This window comes from Lepeophtheirus salmonis, chromosome 3 (genome assembly GCF_016086655.4).
Source record: "Lepeophtheirus salmonis chromosome 3, UVic_Lsal_1.4, whole genome shotgun sequence".
NCBI classification, from domain to species: Eukaryota; Metazoa; Arthropoda; class Copepoda; order Siphonostomatoida; family Caligidae; genus Lepeophtheirus; species Lepeophtheirus salmonis.
This window is the reverse complement of record NC_052133.2, coordinates 37471661-37489987: the sequence shown is the minus strand read 5'-3', so window position 1 is coordinate 37489987 and position 18327 is coordinate 37471661. Positions and strand designations below refer to the sequence as shown.

General features: G+C 31.5%; 1 protein-coding gene and 1 long non-coding RNA gene across 2 annotated transcripts; one reads left to right on the top strand and one right to left on the bottom strand.

The window, feature by feature from the left end:
* Positions 1-7237: 7237 nt before the first annotated feature.
* YME1L (ATP-dependent zinc metalloprotease YME1L) lies at positions 7238-14738 on the bottom strand. Its single transcript, XM_040709177.2, has 3 exons — positions 14205-14738; positions 13904-14140; positions 7238-9500 (listed from the first exon to the last, which is right to left on the bottom strand). The coding sequence occupies exons 1-3, from the start codon at positions 14232-14234 to the stop codon at positions 7611-7613; spliced, it is 2157 nt and encodes a 718-aa protein (XP_040565111.1). The 5' UTR covers positions 14235-14738; the 3' UTR covers positions 7238-7610.
* Positions 12717-13927, top strand: LOC139905006 (uncharacterized). The gene is made up of 4 exons (XR_011779410.1): positions 12717-12829; positions 12879-12934; positions 12987-13101; positions 13794-13927. It is a non-coding gene; the product is annotated as an uncharacterized lncRNA (long non-coding RNA).
* Positions 14739-18327: the final 3589 nt, after the last annotated feature.

Below are 18327 nucleotides of genomic sequence, written 5' to 3'. Positions count from 1 at the left end.
ATAATGCAAAAGTTTTCAAAATCCAATATTTTGCTGAAGACTGCGGAAAAATGATCTTTTTATCCACAATAAAAAAAAGAATACATAAATATATGTATTATCATCGCATCATCCTCTCTAAAACTTAATCATTAATAAGGGGTATGAGTCCCCTGCCCTAAGAGGAACTCTTTCAATCCCTATCCTACAAAAAAACAAAACAATTATTCCATTATATAAGTGTCTCGAACGCTAATTTGTTTAATTCAAATTATATCTTGTCAATAAGGAACTGTCCAATAGTTTGAGAGTAAATGTTGTTAAGGCGTAATTGGCTTACTACTACTTACTTTTGCTTATATTTTATTTTTAAAAGAAATCCCAATTGAGAGATGCAATGCGGATCCATTTATGATTGTTACTAGTATACATATAAAGAATAGACCAATAGATGTCCAACTATTTCTTCATTTACGTCCTTTTTCCCCCTCTCTTTCTACGGAGAAAGAAAGGTTGAGATAGTAGGGAATGAGGATCACACTCTGACCACTAAAAATGCAGATATATATACATTATTAGTCCAATAGTAAGGCGTAATGGGCATATTAACAATTAATTGTGGGAATGTATTCCTTCTCTTGTTCTTGTAGAGGAAAGGTTGAGAGAAACAATGAGGATTTCGTTCTAAGCACTACAAATAAATAAATGTATAAAATAGTCTAAAAGTACGGCGATATTGGCAACTCAACTTCTGAGCTCTATCTTCCTCTTTTTCTGAGGGAGGAAAGGTTGAGTGAACCTAGGAGGATCTCATTGTGCCCAATAGATGATACAAAATCGACAAATAGATGTGGAATTATGTATGTTGGGCGTAATTGGCAAACTACGAGTTAATTTTGAATCTATTTTCTTTCTCTTTTTCTGGGGGGGAGAGGAAAGGTTGAGTGATGCAATGAGGATTTCATGGTGTCTACTATCTAATAAAAAATAGAGCAATCGTTGGGGAGTATATGGTCGTTCGGCGTAATTGGCAAACTACCAGTTAATTTACTAAGTCTTTCTCTCTTTTAGGAGGAGAAAAGGTTGTAAGAGAGTTAATAAAGATCTTTTATCCTTCTAAATAATGAGGGGGGACACTTCTTTTTTCTCTTGGAGAATGACAAAAAGTTACACGATGATGTAGTAAGAGAGAATTGACCTTTTTGCCTCAACTAAGTGGCTTTAGATTTATTTGTATCCTTGAGAATGAACCGTGGTCAATAAAAAATCATTTTGAGACTTGTCTTTTTCATAAGGGTAAAAGCTGGTAAGGGGCAGTGAAAGAGAGGGGGAGAGAGAGAGAGAGAGAGACTAAATCTTTTTATAACCGTTTTTCCCAAGGGCTGTTTATGATTCTCTTTCCTCATCATTATATTGCTTCTGCCATTATTATTATTACATCTTAATGAATCTCATCCATTCGTTAATCATTCACGTCATGTTGTACTTTGTAATAATAATTGTAGATCGTTCTAAACATATCCAAGAGTCAAGGAGTTAATTAATATCAGATGAGGAGCTGGTGGAAGAGAAAACTCAAATTATGTAGAATGCGACGACGACAGGAGAAAAAAAGAATAGGAACGAACAATCTCTCACAAAATGATGTATTTTTCATTTTTTTGTTGGACATTTAAACAGAAGAAGTTGTTAATAATAATGACTTTTTGGAATCATAAATCCATATGTTAAGACTAAGACAGAATAGTGGGAGGAGGAGAAGAAGAAAATGAATAAGATGTTGATGAGGAGCTATCCCACATCCTCTTTTGCGGAGTGGACACTACGGGTGGTGGTCGTGATGATCCAGACTCTCACCACAGCCCTCCCCCCCCCCCTTCCTTGCCATAAAACTTGTTAGTTGTTGAAACAAACATGGGAGCAACTATTCTTTTTTAAATCTAACAAAAATAAAATCCTTGTGGGATAAAATCTTTTATTGTTGCCTTCTATGTACTTCTTTTTTCAGTTAGGTTACTTTTTTCTCTCCAAATAGATAATAAAATGCTTTGATACGTAGATTTACTGTACATATATGTATATAGTGGTGTGTTGGTCCTTATTCATGCAGGCTATTAGCCCCTCTAGCCCACCGCAAATTAAGGACTTTTTGCTCTTTAATTAATATTTTTTTTTTTATAAAGTTGAATATTTAAATTTAATTTAATTTTTCAATTGTTTTTATACAAAAATTAATTTTCTGTGAATAGGTTTTAGATTTTTTAAATTTTTATACATAAAAAATTTAATTTTTTGAGAATAACTATGGAATCTTGATATTTTTTAAATTATTTTCCAGATAATTTTAATGCAAAAAAAAATTCTGAGTAGGCCCCTCTTATTTATTTGTTCCAGTTCTGTCTTGGGACCGATCCTTAGTTCTTCAATATTTCTCAAAAATGAGGTTGGTTAATGTACCTATTTGTGATGGGACGATTAATTTGAATCGGAGACTCAGGTGTTTTTTTCTGGTTTCGGCAACGGGAAAATAATGTTTAATTTGCGATTCTTATATATTATAATTCATTACTGGTATTTAACTATTTATTACTTTTGAATTTATGACAAAAAAATATTAAATATATCCGTCAAGATATAAAAAACTGTTAATATAGTCTTATCATTTTATAAATACTCTAATTTTTAATAAAAAATGCTCGAAAACTGAGAAGGAACAGATTGAACACAAACTAGATGTAAACCAAAGGGTTTTAAACACATGCAGTAGGTAGGGATATTGTTATTTAAGGGGAATACATTTTGTAAAGGGATATAGGAAAGTTTAGCATTCCAAAATTTATCTATGGAAAGTTTCCCAGGGGGATTGCTCCCACCTGGGAAAATTCGCCTTGGCAAAAGCTCGCCGGGAAGGGAAATTGCCTACTTTTAAGTAATGTAAGTATCATTTACATTAAAAATAGGAAGGAGATTTATTTTATCAATTGTAATTCTTGGAAATTTATAGGCAAACTGCATTTTTTTTTTTAACGATTATTTAAAATATACAAGAATAGGCATCCATAATTTTTTGGAATCGTCCCATCACTAGTATTTAGTCAAATAAGATACATCAGACATGTATTTAGAGCGTTGCACATATCTTATAAAAAATGCACTTTTTTCCATTATAATGCTAAATAATTATAACAGATTTTATTTTTACTTAGTCATATATTTTAATCTATTATATAACTGAATAATTAAAAGAAGAAGATACGCCCTCAATGACGTCACAAGGAATCTATTTTACCTTTTTTAAGGACGAAATGTGGGACTGAACCACGGTCCTAATTAGGGACAGATATAACACTACTTATAAATTATATGGTTCTAGGAGGTTTCGCCGAGAACATTTTTGCCGTGTACATATTTGTCTTGTACATATTCGCCGTGTACCACTTTTACCGTGTACCGTTCTCTCCTTGGGAGGTTTTCGCCTTGCACTGTTTTACCTTGGGACGTTTTTGCCTTGGATAATAGTAGAGGGAATACTTAATACTTGAGTTCTTCATAGTTATATATTTATTAGTTGAATTTTTATCGTTCTATTCCAGCTTTGAGAAATTAGAAAGAAAAAGGTGACTCTGATAAGTAATTATCTTCTTGAAAGACTGATTCTTGCATTCCGTACGAAAGAGTAGTCAATGATTTTTCAAGTATTAATGAATATAACAATCTTAAAAGTTAAATTAATGAAGATGTAATTTATATTGAAAAAATTGAATGAAACTTTTTAAAAACCTTAGCAGAGAGTATATTTATATGTACCCTACATAATCTAAAAGAATTGTACCAAAAAGAAAAAGTGCATCAAACACCTGATTTGATACTTAAGTTATGACAAAAAATAAAATTAAAAGATTAGCATCAAATAAAGTGACATCAAACTCCGTGACCTTACCTAAGAAAACTTTTGGTAATAGTTTAAAAATGCTCATAAATATAATTTAGTAGAAGCCATGAAAATAGACTTGTATACCTTTAAAAAAAAATATTAGTCTTTAAAAATCGTAAGATTGTTGACGTTTTAATAACTTTATGTAGTCGACTAATTTCAATTGATGTATTAAAATAAAAAATACCAAAGGGAAATATAATTGATTCACTAATTATATATATGTGTACATTTCATGAAGAAAAAAATAATTTGAAACAATTATAAAAATAAATACTGGATTCGAGCACTTTAACACAACAAAACATCTAACTTATTGCATCAATAATTAAAAAAGTGTTTTTGGTGGTATATCCGCAATCCATCTAAAAGTGTCAAAAGCTAAAGACCAAATGAAATATCTTATGGTGATATAGCAATAAATATAATTATTATGACAATCCCAAAATACGCACAAGATTGGAAGATAATTTACTCCCAAGGTACAGGGTGAGAAGCAGTACTGAAGGATCGAAACTTATCACAGCTAAATTTATGATTGTGATAACCGATCAGTTAAAGAAGTATTTTGATATATTATATCATATTCACAAATCAATGTATACTTTCATGAACGAGGTCCCCATCTTGATCTATAACTCCAGTACAACCCTTGATATAAGTTGAGATTTCAATATATCTTCATGGCATTTTGATGAAGAAAGGTACTGGATATGAATGCCAATGATTATTTACAACGAAACGTAGCAGTGGCATTCCGTGATTCATTCCCAATCCTTTGAAACTTGCGTATTATAATTAAGGTTGGAAGAAATGTGATTATCCAGTTTGTTTGCATTTTTGTTCCTAATTTCTCAAAGCTGGAATAGAATGATAAAAATTCAACTAACAAATATATAACTAAGAAGAAGTAGTATTCTCTCTATTATTATCCAAGGTGAAAACGTCCCAAGGCAATACAGTTCATGGGTGAAACGTCTCAAATCGAAAGCTTCCCAAGGCGTAAATATTACAAGGCAAAAATGTTCAAGGCGAATCCTCCTGACACGAAATTATGTGTAGTGTTGTGTCAGTATTTATATAATTAGTTCTAGGACTCTACCCCCGGACGAGTACCCCGAGTCATTTTACCCCTTATTACAATATATAGCACCCATACAATCAAACATTCACTTTTTTTGACAATCATACAAACGTAATTATTAATTTGACTTCATAGCGTAGGTATTAGTTATGTATCTCACGTTTCTTGACGTCCTCACTTGTCAACAAAATTTATTCAAAATCAATTATTATTACAACTGGGATATAGAAAACCTCTAATCCAATTCATGCAGCGAGCAATATATCTTAGACAAAGAGTAGACAGGTCCTGTCCTTCAACACTCCTTTAGGTCTCTTTAGATACACCATATAGTCTCGCCTTCACCCAAGCAATTGAGGAGATTCCGTATCTCAATTATTGTCGAAAACTGTCTCAATACATTGTCACTATTCTCCAAAAATTCCTTCCTAGCTTTTCTAGTGCCAAAGTCACTAATGACATCATTTTATGGTATAAATTGGCCAAGTATGTCATCAATATTATATCTGCAAGTCCACTAAGTCTTTCCCTAGCCATTGATGAACTTAAATATGTTTGAACATGGAAAAGCTCGTCTCTGTGGAGGCAACTGTAAATTTGATTGGTCTCATAACCCTCAGCTTTTGATTTCTTAATTTATTAGTAATGCCTACTACGTATCTTTGCATATGCATTAATAGAAAAGGGATCCCCAAAGGTTCCTTTATATATTTTACATGAGCCTCTTTTGCAATGTGGATCCCAGGAGTAAAAATATAGGGGTTCTCGTCCGGGGGTAAAAAGGACAGGGGCTGGGTGCACTGTTTCCATTATCATAATAGGTTGAAAGAGGGGTATATAAAGGGCCACAAAAAGCCTATTTTTTTTTTAAAAAAACAAACATTTAGGAATGACATTCTTACAAACAACGTCAAGAAAATGTTTTTTTAATGCTAGTTAAAAACCTTCGAGGAAAATTTGAAAAAAAAAAATATATATATATATAATATACTAAAAGCCGAAGTAGCCGAACTTAATTGTTAATATGCCAATTACGCCCTACTATTGGACAAATATGCATATATGCATTTTTAGTGGTCAGAGGGAGATACTCATTAGCCTTTCTTTCTCGGTAAAAAGAAAAAAGTACCTAAATGAACAAAACCAAAAGGATTTTTTAAAAGTTAAACAAGACACCTATTAAATTAAAAATTTCTGACTCATTTTCAGAGCATAAAAGTCCTAGAATTAAATATTGACGGAAACTAAAGTTGCTTGAAATATTTCCAGTTCTTTTTTGATACAAAAATTGATGAATTTTTCGATATAAGATATTTTGGGATCCATGGGCGTATTCGAATCTAATTATTATTAGCATTTTTCCTTATTTATTTAATAAATATTTTAGTAAATTATTACAAATAAAAATTATTTTACTATTTTGAAGATTTATTGTAAAAAAAAAGAAGTTGGGAAGTTTGAAAAATTATAAAGATGAAAATTAATCGCCCCTGAATTTGACCAATTGAACAATAGAAATCCCTTACTCTAAAAAAAAAAATTTTAACACGATAATTTTTTCTTGATCACAAGAAAGTTTTCTTTGGGGGGGGGGCAGTAGCCCTCCCCTGGAGGCCCCTGACTACGACATAAAAAATTGGCCGGACGATAACGTAACTTTATAAATTCACGGGATGACCACATCAACACGGTGCATTTTTTGTCTGCTGTCGATGTTTCTAGTCCCGTCTCCTGAACGTGGATTGGTTGAATTCGAATTAGTACTTGTCAAGATGTGAACTATTCCCAACAATTATAAAATAATAATTCCATGGCTGGGAAGAATTGGCAAACTATCAATTGATTTTGGGCCTTTTCTTCTGTTTCTTTTTGGAGGAATGGCTGCATGATCGAATAAAGTAACGACGTGCCCAGGGACCCGAAAACAAAGTTGTCTTTTCTAAAAAACAAGAATGTTTTTATATAGAAATGTTTACAAACTCCTCAGCTAGCTCCCACCCTAAACAAGTAATGCATGTAAAATGCCCTGAAAGACATTTATATTTTTAGACATACATGTATCAAAAATTACCCAAATACCAATAATAATTTGGGCATTCGAACCGGTAATAAAATATAAGTATTGTGACAACACTACCCTCGTAAATTAAAATTTGTATTACAAAATCCTTAGACCGCAGGTGATGAGATCGCCTATTTACCCAGAGAATGGACTGTAATACATACATACACGGTTTTGATTAAGTTAATGTCTATATGATATATATATATATATTCATTGATTTATTTTTAAAAAATAAGACTTTAATCTATGCAAAGAAAGGGAAAACAAAAAAGAAAGATCATGACGAAGTTGAGGTAAAAAAATAATAATAAGGGATGATGATGACATGAATTTAATTAATTCCTGCTGGAAAAGATTCGGCGAATTTCGAGCTCAAATATATAAATGTTTTTTTATGTATCATTCGAAATAATATAATCCAACACATTTGGGCACTGAAATGAGAGTATTCAAGTGTTTTTTTTTTTTTTTTGCTTCGTTTTGTTTTCCAATATTATACTGATGAATGCAATACCACAGACGGTAGTGACAATATTATCTCAGACACATCACAACTTCTTCTCAGTCACAATCACATCGGGCGAAGAATCGATGACATAGGGTCTACTGGGTTTGGGAATGGGGTTGACCGCATTATTCTTATTGTGGGATTTCTGAAACAAGCTGGATGATTCCTTGCCTTCAATTACATTCTTGATTTGCTCCGCGTCCAAAGTTTCGTATTTCAAAAGAGCGTCAGCTAAGGCATGAAGTTCTTTGGCATGTGTTTTAATGATGTTCATTGCGCGTTTATAGGATTCGTTGAGGATACGCTCCACTTCGTTATCAATGGTTTCCGTAAGAACGGGTGATATTTTGCTGGGAGTATCGAATCGACCAGGCTCAGGAAATACGCGGAGTCCAACTTTCTCTGACATTCCCAACTTTGTGACCATATACTCAGATATACTTGAGGCTGCTGCCAAATCCGAACTTGCACCACCTGTTACCTTATCCTTTCCGAAAATGAATTCTTCGGCAACTCGCCCACCCATGCTCACATCACATTTTGCGATCAATTCAGCTTTAGTCTCATGTGTATGATCATTCTTTGGAAGCATCGCTGTATGACCACCAGACATTCCTTTTGCAACAATGGTTACCTTGTGAAGAGCCATTGCCTGCTCTGTATAATATGCCACTAAAGTGTGACCAGCTTCATGATAAGCTGTAATCTTCATATCTTCTTTGGGTCTCACCCGACTTTTCCAGTCACTACCCATTATACGACGATCATGTGAATACTCAAATTCACCCATGGATACAGCGTCTTTCCCTAAAACTGCAGCGCGAATGGCAGCAGTATTTACAAGATTTTCCAAATCCGCTCCCGAAAATCCCATGGTCCTTCGAGCAAGAATATCCACATCCACCGTAAAGTCATGTTTAATTTTACCCAAGTATAGTTCCAGTATTTCTTTTCGACCCTTCATATCAGGTTTTTCAACGGTAACTTGGGAGTCAAATCTACCTGGTCTAAGAAGGGCTTTGTCCAAGTCTGTGGACCTATTGGTAGCTCCCAAAACAATGACTCCATCATTTGGTAAAAAGCCATCCATTTCAGAGAGGAGTTGATTGACAGTTTGATTTGCATATGGATGATAGGCTGAACTTGTTCGAGTACTTCCGACAGAGTCAATTTCGTCAATAAAAATGACACAAGGAGCCTTGGCTTTTGCAGCAGCAAAAAGCTCTCTGACACGTTTAGCTCCTTGTCCAACTAGAACCTCGTCAAACTCGGATCCAGACGAATGAAAAAATGGAACTGTAGCCTCACCAGCGACAGCTCTTGCTAGCAAAGTTTTTCCAGTTCCAGGAGGTCCAACAAGCAAACAACCCTTGGGGAGTTTTCCACCCAAGTTGGAGTACTTCTCAGGATTTTTCAAAAAATCCACAATTTCTTGCAATTCTTCTTTGGCTTCATCACATCCTTTAACATCGTCAAAGTTAACAGCAACATCCTCTGGAGAAATTTCATTCGTCGTTCCTCCAAACTTAATTCTTACTCTAATACCCAGCATGGGAGCTGCAAGTGCTAAGAAAACAAGGCCTACAAGAATTGATGTAATGTGATTGATCTTGCTCCAAAAACCCGTTTTGCCATCTTTGTCCTTCCCATCAGAGACAAAGGTTTTCAAGAAGGGCTCTCGAGCCTTTCCAGCTGAAAATCCTGCAGCATAGCTATTAACTGCCATTGCCATTTTTTCCTTCTCTCCAGGGTCTAGTTTTTTCATAATAGAGGACAAGTAGGAAGACTCGGACAAATCTCCGGATAAAGCAGCTTTGAGAGCTTTTTCATTATTAATTGCAACAGATGAAGGGTCCTTTTGCCTCAAGAAAGGAGTGCTACCACTTTCTGCTTCCTTACTCCTTGTTTTAAAGCCTCGTCGATTTGTCTCCTAAAAGAAAAAAATATATATTAAAAAAATCCGTTAATATTGAATAAATATGCATGTAGAAGTATATACTTTTAAAGTTCAATGAGTGAAAAATAAGCACTATTGATGCATCAAATAAAACAAGAGCAAGCTTTTATTTTAAAGAGTCTTGGATATATAATTAATTATTGACTCTACCGCCATTTCCTTTACAATAAAAACTAAGCCATAAACTCATTTTAACTTCAAGGGAAACGGTGATATGACACATTATAAAACAAAAAAAAAAATTAGATCCTAAGCTTAACAAAATAACATTTTAGTAAATTTACACGTTTAATAATAATTAATTATCACTGTTCATAAGCACTACAAACCGTACTATTAACATGTCTCTAAAATAATTAAAAAATATATATTTCCTTTAAAGAGCAAATCAATTGTCAATTATACTAATCATTTAATTCCTTATTATTTCTGTCAAATTTTTAAAAATGAACATATTAGTTATATAAATGTACTTAATGAAAACTTGAGTGCTACTAAGTACATATGTACCAATTGACTATGAACAAATGCAAAATGAAATTATGTGTAGATTGTGTTGTTCTGTACACCAGTAATATAGGGGTGCCGGGGTACTGACGCATTTGAGACGGTATATACTACATTGGTAATGACAACTGTACTTGAAGCTTCACTGCGTTATTAAAATAATTAACCAACCGAAGATGTAAACCCCCCTCTCCACCCCAAACAAAATTGTCCTTCACAAAAAGACAGAACAGAGTTTGTTCATTTGACGTCCACTTTGTGAATGTCGGTCATTTTGGAGGCCTACAAACCAAGTTCAATAAAATAATAACCCTTTTTCATTAATATTAAGGAAAATAATGAACTATTGGATGTCAAAATGGTCCAAGACATAAAAGGCTTTAAAACCTTAGTTACTGGCTGTCAAAAATATATCCCTCAAATGCCAAATTTTATTATTTAACAGACCGTAATATCTTTAAAATATATTTTCTTTCCATAAAAAAAGTAATCAAACTTCTGAGCTAGCCGCCACTCAAACAAAAATACACTAGACGCCCCAGTTAGTGCTCTTGATTACATTTTTACTTCCCCTAAAAAAAAAAGTCAAAGGAGTTTATGTAATCGCATCCGATTGTCTGGAGGATTACGGAAAAATTTACAGACTGATTTTGCTAAAATTTTGTAGAAAGATAAAGCATGTTAACAGGAAAATGCTATTAAATTTTGGGAGGTCAAGATTACAAAAAATGTTTAAACAGCATAATCGAGCATAACTTTAGAACAAATTGAGATACGTAATAAAAATGATTTTAAGCGGTGGTTTGTACTTTACCAAGTGTCCATTCTATTTAGTTGTCATATATTTTTAGTCGAAAAAGTATTTTGATAACGAAAAAGATACAAAAAAATAGTATCTTGATAACACTAGTAGATACTAGTTTCAATTTGAGAGGAGGGCTAAATTGCTTAGCAAAAAATTGACAATTATGTGTAATGAATTTAAGTATTGTATAGACATAAAATTCGTTTAATTGAGACAAAAAACATTATTTCTGAGGCGCAATAAACCGATGTATAATCATACTGAGTAAGTAAAATAAGGATGTAATTAACACCTTAATAAGGTTTAATACTCATCAAACATGATTCAAAAGCAATTATATTATGACATATATTTAAACATACACAATAAAATTCAAATTTATTGTTTTCCAAAAGCTACACAAATCATAAACATAAATTATTTGGCTCTTGAGGTAAATTCAAAAATTAATGGAAAACATAATATAAGAAGAAGGATGTTATAAATATGTTTCGCTATTGAAAAGTTTTTACCAATAAAAAAGCTACATTGATATTTTGTTTTATGCGTAAAATTAAATACTTATTAATAACCGAATTATTATAGATATAAAAATTACATGTCTCTTAGTAGAGCACAGTCTAATCATTTTTCTAAAATAATATAATCATTTTAAGATTGAAAAAGTATGAATCATCCTTGAAAATCAAATAAAAGATATATTTGATTTCAATTAACTCTAGAAAGATGAACAGGCATGAGAGACTCGTTTTAAAACTACATATCATTCCTGACAGAGGTGGGGACTTGGACTCAAGTACATATTTTGAAGATTTGCAACTCCACTTGATTTCACAATCACAATTTTTATACTGAGCTCAATAAATGCTTCAACACTATGGATGTTATAATTATGGAATTGAAATGAGCTTAAAATATATCTCAGGACACGAATTGGACTCGTTAAAAATATTGAAGGACTCGAAAAAAATATTCAAGGACTCAAATTGGACTTTATAAGAATATTCCGAATTTTGCACCGAAATAAGATAAATATATATATATATATAAACGCCAAAAATACATCGAAAAAAAAGAGGTTCCTTTTATACTTTGGGTATACTTTAGTTATGCAACTTTCTGATAGTTACCGAGAAAGTAGTCCTTATATCACTTGTGATAACTTTTTCACAAGCTTAGTATTTGGAAGATAACGACTGAAAATAAATTTATACATGGGTTGAACAATTTGGATATTGTACAAGTATAATAAGAAATACATAAAGTACAATTCCATTGAAGTTCCTTCCCACAATTTATTCTTATTTATAATCAAAGCATAAATTAGAGCCATAAAGTTTGTAAAAACTTTCAAAGACATCCATAAAAAGTAACCGGATCTCATAGATTTGTTGGTCTTTCAAGGAGTAAATGCTGCAAAATGATGTTAAAAAGTCATTTCCGAAAAGTATAACATTAGATTTAAAACTTTAATTGTTCGAAATGAATCATGAAGATTATGAGACATAGCTGCACTTTGTAAAAGTATGATTCAAAAATCCCATTCTGAGAATTGGATTGAACATTAATTATGATGGAATTCTACCTTCATAGTGTTTAACATGAAAAAAAGTAATAAATATATTACAATGTTGCATATATTAAGGAACGAAAAAAGATAATTACTTAGGTACATTTAGTTTCGAAGCGTAATAATGAAAAAGATATATTATCAAAACATGAATTGTATTTATAAAAAAGAGCCTATAATCTATTTCAATTTATTAATTTCCAAGTTTGATCGATTCTATTGATTAAGAAATCAAAAGAAAAACAAAAATCATTTTGAAATATGAGAATACAAGAATAAATCTCATACTTGTATCTATATTCAAATATTTATTTTCAATAGGAATGAAATACTTTGGAGGAACAAGATCATTGTCTGGATTCAGTTTATGTAGCTGGGGCACAAGGCAATGAATGAGCTCTCATAACTGGTGTAACTTAGGTATGAAGAATTTATATGTCTGTATATTAATAAATAACAATGATTGTAGCTTTTTCACTTGAAACCCAGTTAGTAATTGAATTGAAAACTTGGAAATCCTTTTAAGTAAGTAATATGAATGGGCTCAACTTTTAGATCACTTTTATAATATTTTTAGCATTGATGTTGTACGTAACAGAAAACCTCAAGAGAAAGAATTAGTATACTATATATATATAAGTCTGAATAAGAATCACTGGAAAACTAAAGTAGTGGTATTTAAATACATTAAAGTAAGAAATTTTAATATGAATGATTCCTTTTATAATATTAAAAGATTGATGTTCTACACTATAGAGCATGTTCACGTGACGTCAAAATTTTGATGTCGTCCATTTTGGGGGCCTAAACAACCAAGTTTTTAACAATGAAAAGCCTTTTTTCATTAACATTAAGGAAAATAGTGAACTATAGGATGTCAAAATGCAACCAACAAATAGTCTTGCCTTGTTTGATAATTATATATATGACCTTAAAATATATGTTATTACATCGTTAAACAATCTTATTTTCGTGCTGTAAATACAAAGTAACTATTTTATTGCAAAGAATAAGATATTCATCTTTAACCAATCCAACTTTTCTTGTCCCTAATCAATCAAAAAAAACAACAACACAAATCTATCCACTTTTAGTGATTTCGGCGCAATTACTTTGATTTAATTGAAATATTAGTGTTCATCATTGTCATCAAGTAGCATTCAATGCAAGTGTTAAGTCTTTTATTATTCTTTAAGCCATTTGATGGAGTTTCACCAAGGTTTCTTGGAAATTTGTACATTTAAAGAAAGTAAAATATCAATTTTGAGCCCCCAAGATGGCGTCTCCTTCAATTATGATGCAATTTATGACGTCAGTGAAAATGCTCTATAAGAAACTTTAACATCGTAAGAATAAGTAATTACGTTAACCTAATGATTTATAGAACAAAGAACAACTGCATTAAATGGATGTTGAGTACAGATATGGATATGCCAAAATGTATATAAAATTACATAACATTAAGTAAAGAGTAGTTGAATATATTTCATTCACCTCAAACGTTGGTTGAGACACGTAGGCCGACAAGAAATCCCCTTTTCTTCGAGATTGGAAAACACAGCCAGAAGGAGTGATTTCTTTGAGAGGAACTCTTTTCAAGTCTTGATACATGAGTGAACTCATAGCTCGACGAGAAGTGGCGTCCAAACTTCTATCCAGAACGTTGGCATTGGAAGAAATCTTATTCCTCCGTCCCCCACTCCAAATACTCCTCGGGAACATGACGAGTCCCTACAAAGGAGAGAATACATAAGAAACACATCATTTAAACACGACTAATAGTAATAATAGGTACCTGAGTTTGATTCACGCCAACAAACATCATAATAGATTGTCGATTGAGACCTCCGCGATTTCGTCCTCCACTAACTGATGATTTTCAATTATATGATGACGTCATATAAAGAGAAAAATTTCAAGTGTGTAGATATAATAACAATCCAGTTTGACGTTGCTCTACTATGACGTATAACTCACATTACATCATGTTTGGGGGATATACGATTACGTTGAATTCAAAGAAATTTAGAAAGCAATCAATTATTATATAAAACCATAATGTTAAAAAATGTACACTCAACAATGAGTTGCCCTTTTTAAACGTATTACGATGCCCAACTTTATTATAACTTACCTACAATCCCCAATCTACATAATTAAACAAGACCTTTATTGACAATTTATATTCCATCCTCTCCTAAAAATATGTATTAAATTGTCAATTTCTCAGTTTTATATAAAAATAAATATTGCGTAAGGGGGAAAACGAAGTCATATTTGTAGTAATTCATGGAGTATTTCATTACATGTTCACATCAAAACTTTCTTATGTACAGAAAATACTATTATGAATAGTTCTTATTTTGTGTGAACTTCAATGTTGTTTTTAAGGATAAATTATACGCTTCAGCATTCCATTCTTGTAAGTCAATTCAATAATATAGCTTAGGTTTAGTTGTACAACTTAGCAACAAAAATACTTTCTCAGTAGATCATAGCTAGCAAAGGATCAGAGAATTATTTTATATCGAGGACGGTGAATTAGCAATCAGGCAATAGATTAATAAAAATTATATACATCTTTAATAAATCACGCAACATTTAAGAAAATCAACAGAACCTCGTTCATATTTTCTTTGCTAAGTAATTAGGAGGCTATTTGAAAAATTAAACAAAATATGATACTGTTTTGAATATATATTCAGATGTAAGTATGACTTATCTAAATTATTATTGTTATTTTACCTATTCTCTATCAATAATTGACTCAAAATCTGTATTTTGTCTCCGTGGGAACTAAAACACTAATATAAATTCTAGAACATGAGGCAATTAAATATATGAGTAATTTTTTTAAGATGTATATTAAGGATTTGATTCTTCTATTGTTTGAATAAATATTTTGTTCTTCATTACTTAAACTTTTTTTTTCTTCCTCAAACTGATAAAATAATGAATATTTTTAACGATCATAACCTTTTCCGGGCTCATAATTGCTTAATTTTGTGTCGTGCATCTCTTTTCAAGGACAAAATTGCACTTCCAAAATGTTAAGCGTTCACACGATTTGAAATATATAATGCATTTTACATAAGATGTTTTCTTTAAATATCCGGTCATTGAAAGTGTTAATTATAAATTTATATAACTAGGCATTTATTTTATAATATACTTGTGGACTATTGTCGGTCTGCTACATCAATGAGACATCTTACATAAACTCATTGTCTGTTTACGTGTAGAGCTTTTCAGTAAAGGCGGGTTCCACAAATGTATAGCTATATATACAGAAAGACATCTTTTACTTTTTAAGTAAAATATGTCTTTGATATTTACACTGAGACATTTACACGCACGATAGATTTTGTAACCTCCCTTTAAGTTACAAATCAACTACCAAGCAGGAGGGTATGTTACTACGGGGGTGCCCACAGGGGTGGGCCGGAGGGGCTGTAAGGAGTTTTTACTTTTTAGTAGAAAATTTAATATTTGAAATGTATTTGCAAAAATTAAATATTTCAATTTTTTTTCAAAAAACTCAAGTTTTGAAATTTAATTTAATTTTTCAAATTATTTTCTATAAAATTGTAATTTTTTGGATTTTTTTTTCGAAAAAATTCCAAAAAAACATCCCCCACCCCAAAAAAAAAAATTATATATATATAATCCTGCAGATGCTCCTATACTATAATTTATAAACCAGTGGCACTGGATGTACTTGCAAGTGAGGATTCGACTAGCTTTTTTATCCACTCTCAATCTCGACTGTCAAAAGGGATAGGAAAAATTTAAAAACAACAACAATTGGTTGCTTGCCTTAGTATTTTCATGTCGCCAACTATTATTATTTATGGAATAGTTATTAATTTTGATAAGAATAGTTAATAACTATGTACATGTGTTATTTCTTATTAATGGAGAATGAGCACTCTGTAGGGATTATAGTTATTTTTCCAAAATTAAATATTTTGCTATATGAAGTATCATAATTAAACCTACTTTATGACACTGATTTGAGCTCATTACCTTGATATGTTCCAAAGTTATGGTCGATCATGCATTTTTAATCCAACTTCGGAAACCCTTTGACATATAATGTGGAAATTCTCAAAAACTTGACCTCGATTGAAATTGAAAATTTTGTCTCGAATCCAACACTAGTCAATGGAATGTACAAACTTGGGGTTTTCTCTAAAGATCCCAGAAAAATTGCTAGAAATATTTATTTTCCGCAGGAAGTCCTGCATTTAATTATTATAATGATGCACCAGCTTTTTGGAGGGCTGTGTATTTTAAAATTACACAACCCCCAGCTCCACCAAAAATTAGGTCGTTCATCCCTTATTACTTTAGCTTTTTTGTTGCCGGTTGGATCGGGTTAGATCATTCCAAAAAGTGAAATCCATGAGCTCTAAAAAACCAAACCGTCCACTATTAGAGATAATGATAAAAATAAAGAAAATGATAATTGAGAATATATGATTGATAATAAGATTAGTCAAAAATTTATTATTTCTAATAAAATATAAAAATAATTACTACAGTTTTAGACTGTTTCAATATTTTCTGGTATGCGGTTATTTAAAAATCTGTTTCCGGGTATTCTGCTCAAGTACATTTTCCTTGGAAATGAGAAACCCTTGATCAAGGGGTTCTCAAGTTTTTGTGTGTTAGCCAAAATTATATGAAGAAATCATTTTACGGGTCATTCTAATGAAACATTGGCTTTAATTTTAATTAGACAGTGAATAATATAAATATGATAAAAGTTAATTATACATGAATATTTTTATTTATACATATGTTATTATAACTATAAGACTGTAATTTGCTCACGTTTAAAGTTTTCTTTGGTTGTGAAAATGTGGTAATTGTGCAGGACTCAGCCCCGTGCAATGCCTCCAAGGCAACTCAGTCATACTTATATGAGAGTTTCCCGTTTTTCATGAAGCTGAAATCTGGCATTCCACTAATCCAGATTTGAACATTCTCCATAATTATCTGTGGGGCATCCTATAACAGGTCAACAAACGTAGTTTTAGATCTGTAAATCCTAGCATAACCATGAAATGAAGGATACTTCTAGCTGATCATGTAATTAATGCTGCAGCACGATTCAGGCCAAGGATCACAAAGGTTATTGAAGCTGTAGGAAGTCGCATCAAATGAATCATAGCAAAGTATTATTGATAACACCTTCACGAATGGTCATTAGATTTTATCAATAAATGACCATGAATTAAATATTATAACTTGCAGAGAATATATTCCCAATGTATCTGCAATGCCCTGTAAATATGTTATGTCTAATTATAAATGAACAAATATACTTAATTTATCCATCCAATGTATGACGAACAAAGCCGACGGGTTCAGACAGTACTTAAATAGGTAAAGTATACAATATTGTTACTTAAAGGATTTTTTATTGTTTTGACTAACATTAAATATATTATGAAACTAACATTCATAGTTAAAATCTAAAGGAAATAATTCATTTTCCCTTGTATTTGTATCAAGTAAATATTATTCAACACTTCAATTAATTTTGTGCACTGAATAAAAAATTGAGGTTAAAAGGGCATGCAAAGAGATTGACTCATTTTTATTAACGTACATATTAATAACGAATAGATATTTGTGATTTTGTCAGTGATTATATAATTTTACTTGGTTAATATAATTACTATTTATCAGTTTCAAGTCATGAATGTGTAATAATTCATAAAAATAATTATTATTTAGGCTATTAATGTAATTCTTACTTTTTATGAGTCAAGATTGTTCTTAAGTATTTTTAGCAGGGCTCGTTAACTTAATCACATAATGCAATAATAATCATTACTATAATGTTTTTACTTTTTTTTTTTTTTATGTACAGGTACTAATATGCATAAGCAAATTGTACAAGTTACAAA

What these genes read in the sequence shown, in the direction of transcription:
- YME1L (XM_040709177.2), bottom strand. Translation starts at nt 14,234, where the DNA reads ATGATGTTTGTTGGCGTGAATCAAACTCAG. An exon ending in TTGGCGTGAATCAAACTCAG is followed by an intron (nt 14,141 to 14,204) that starts GTACCTATTATT and finishes TCTCCTTTGTAG; the next exon opens with GGACTCGTCATGTTCCCGAG. An exon ending in TGTCTCAACCAACGTTTGAG is followed by an intron (nt 9,501 to 13,903) that starts GTGAATGAAATA and finishes TTTTTCTTTTAG; the next exon opens with GAGACAAATCGACGAGGCTT.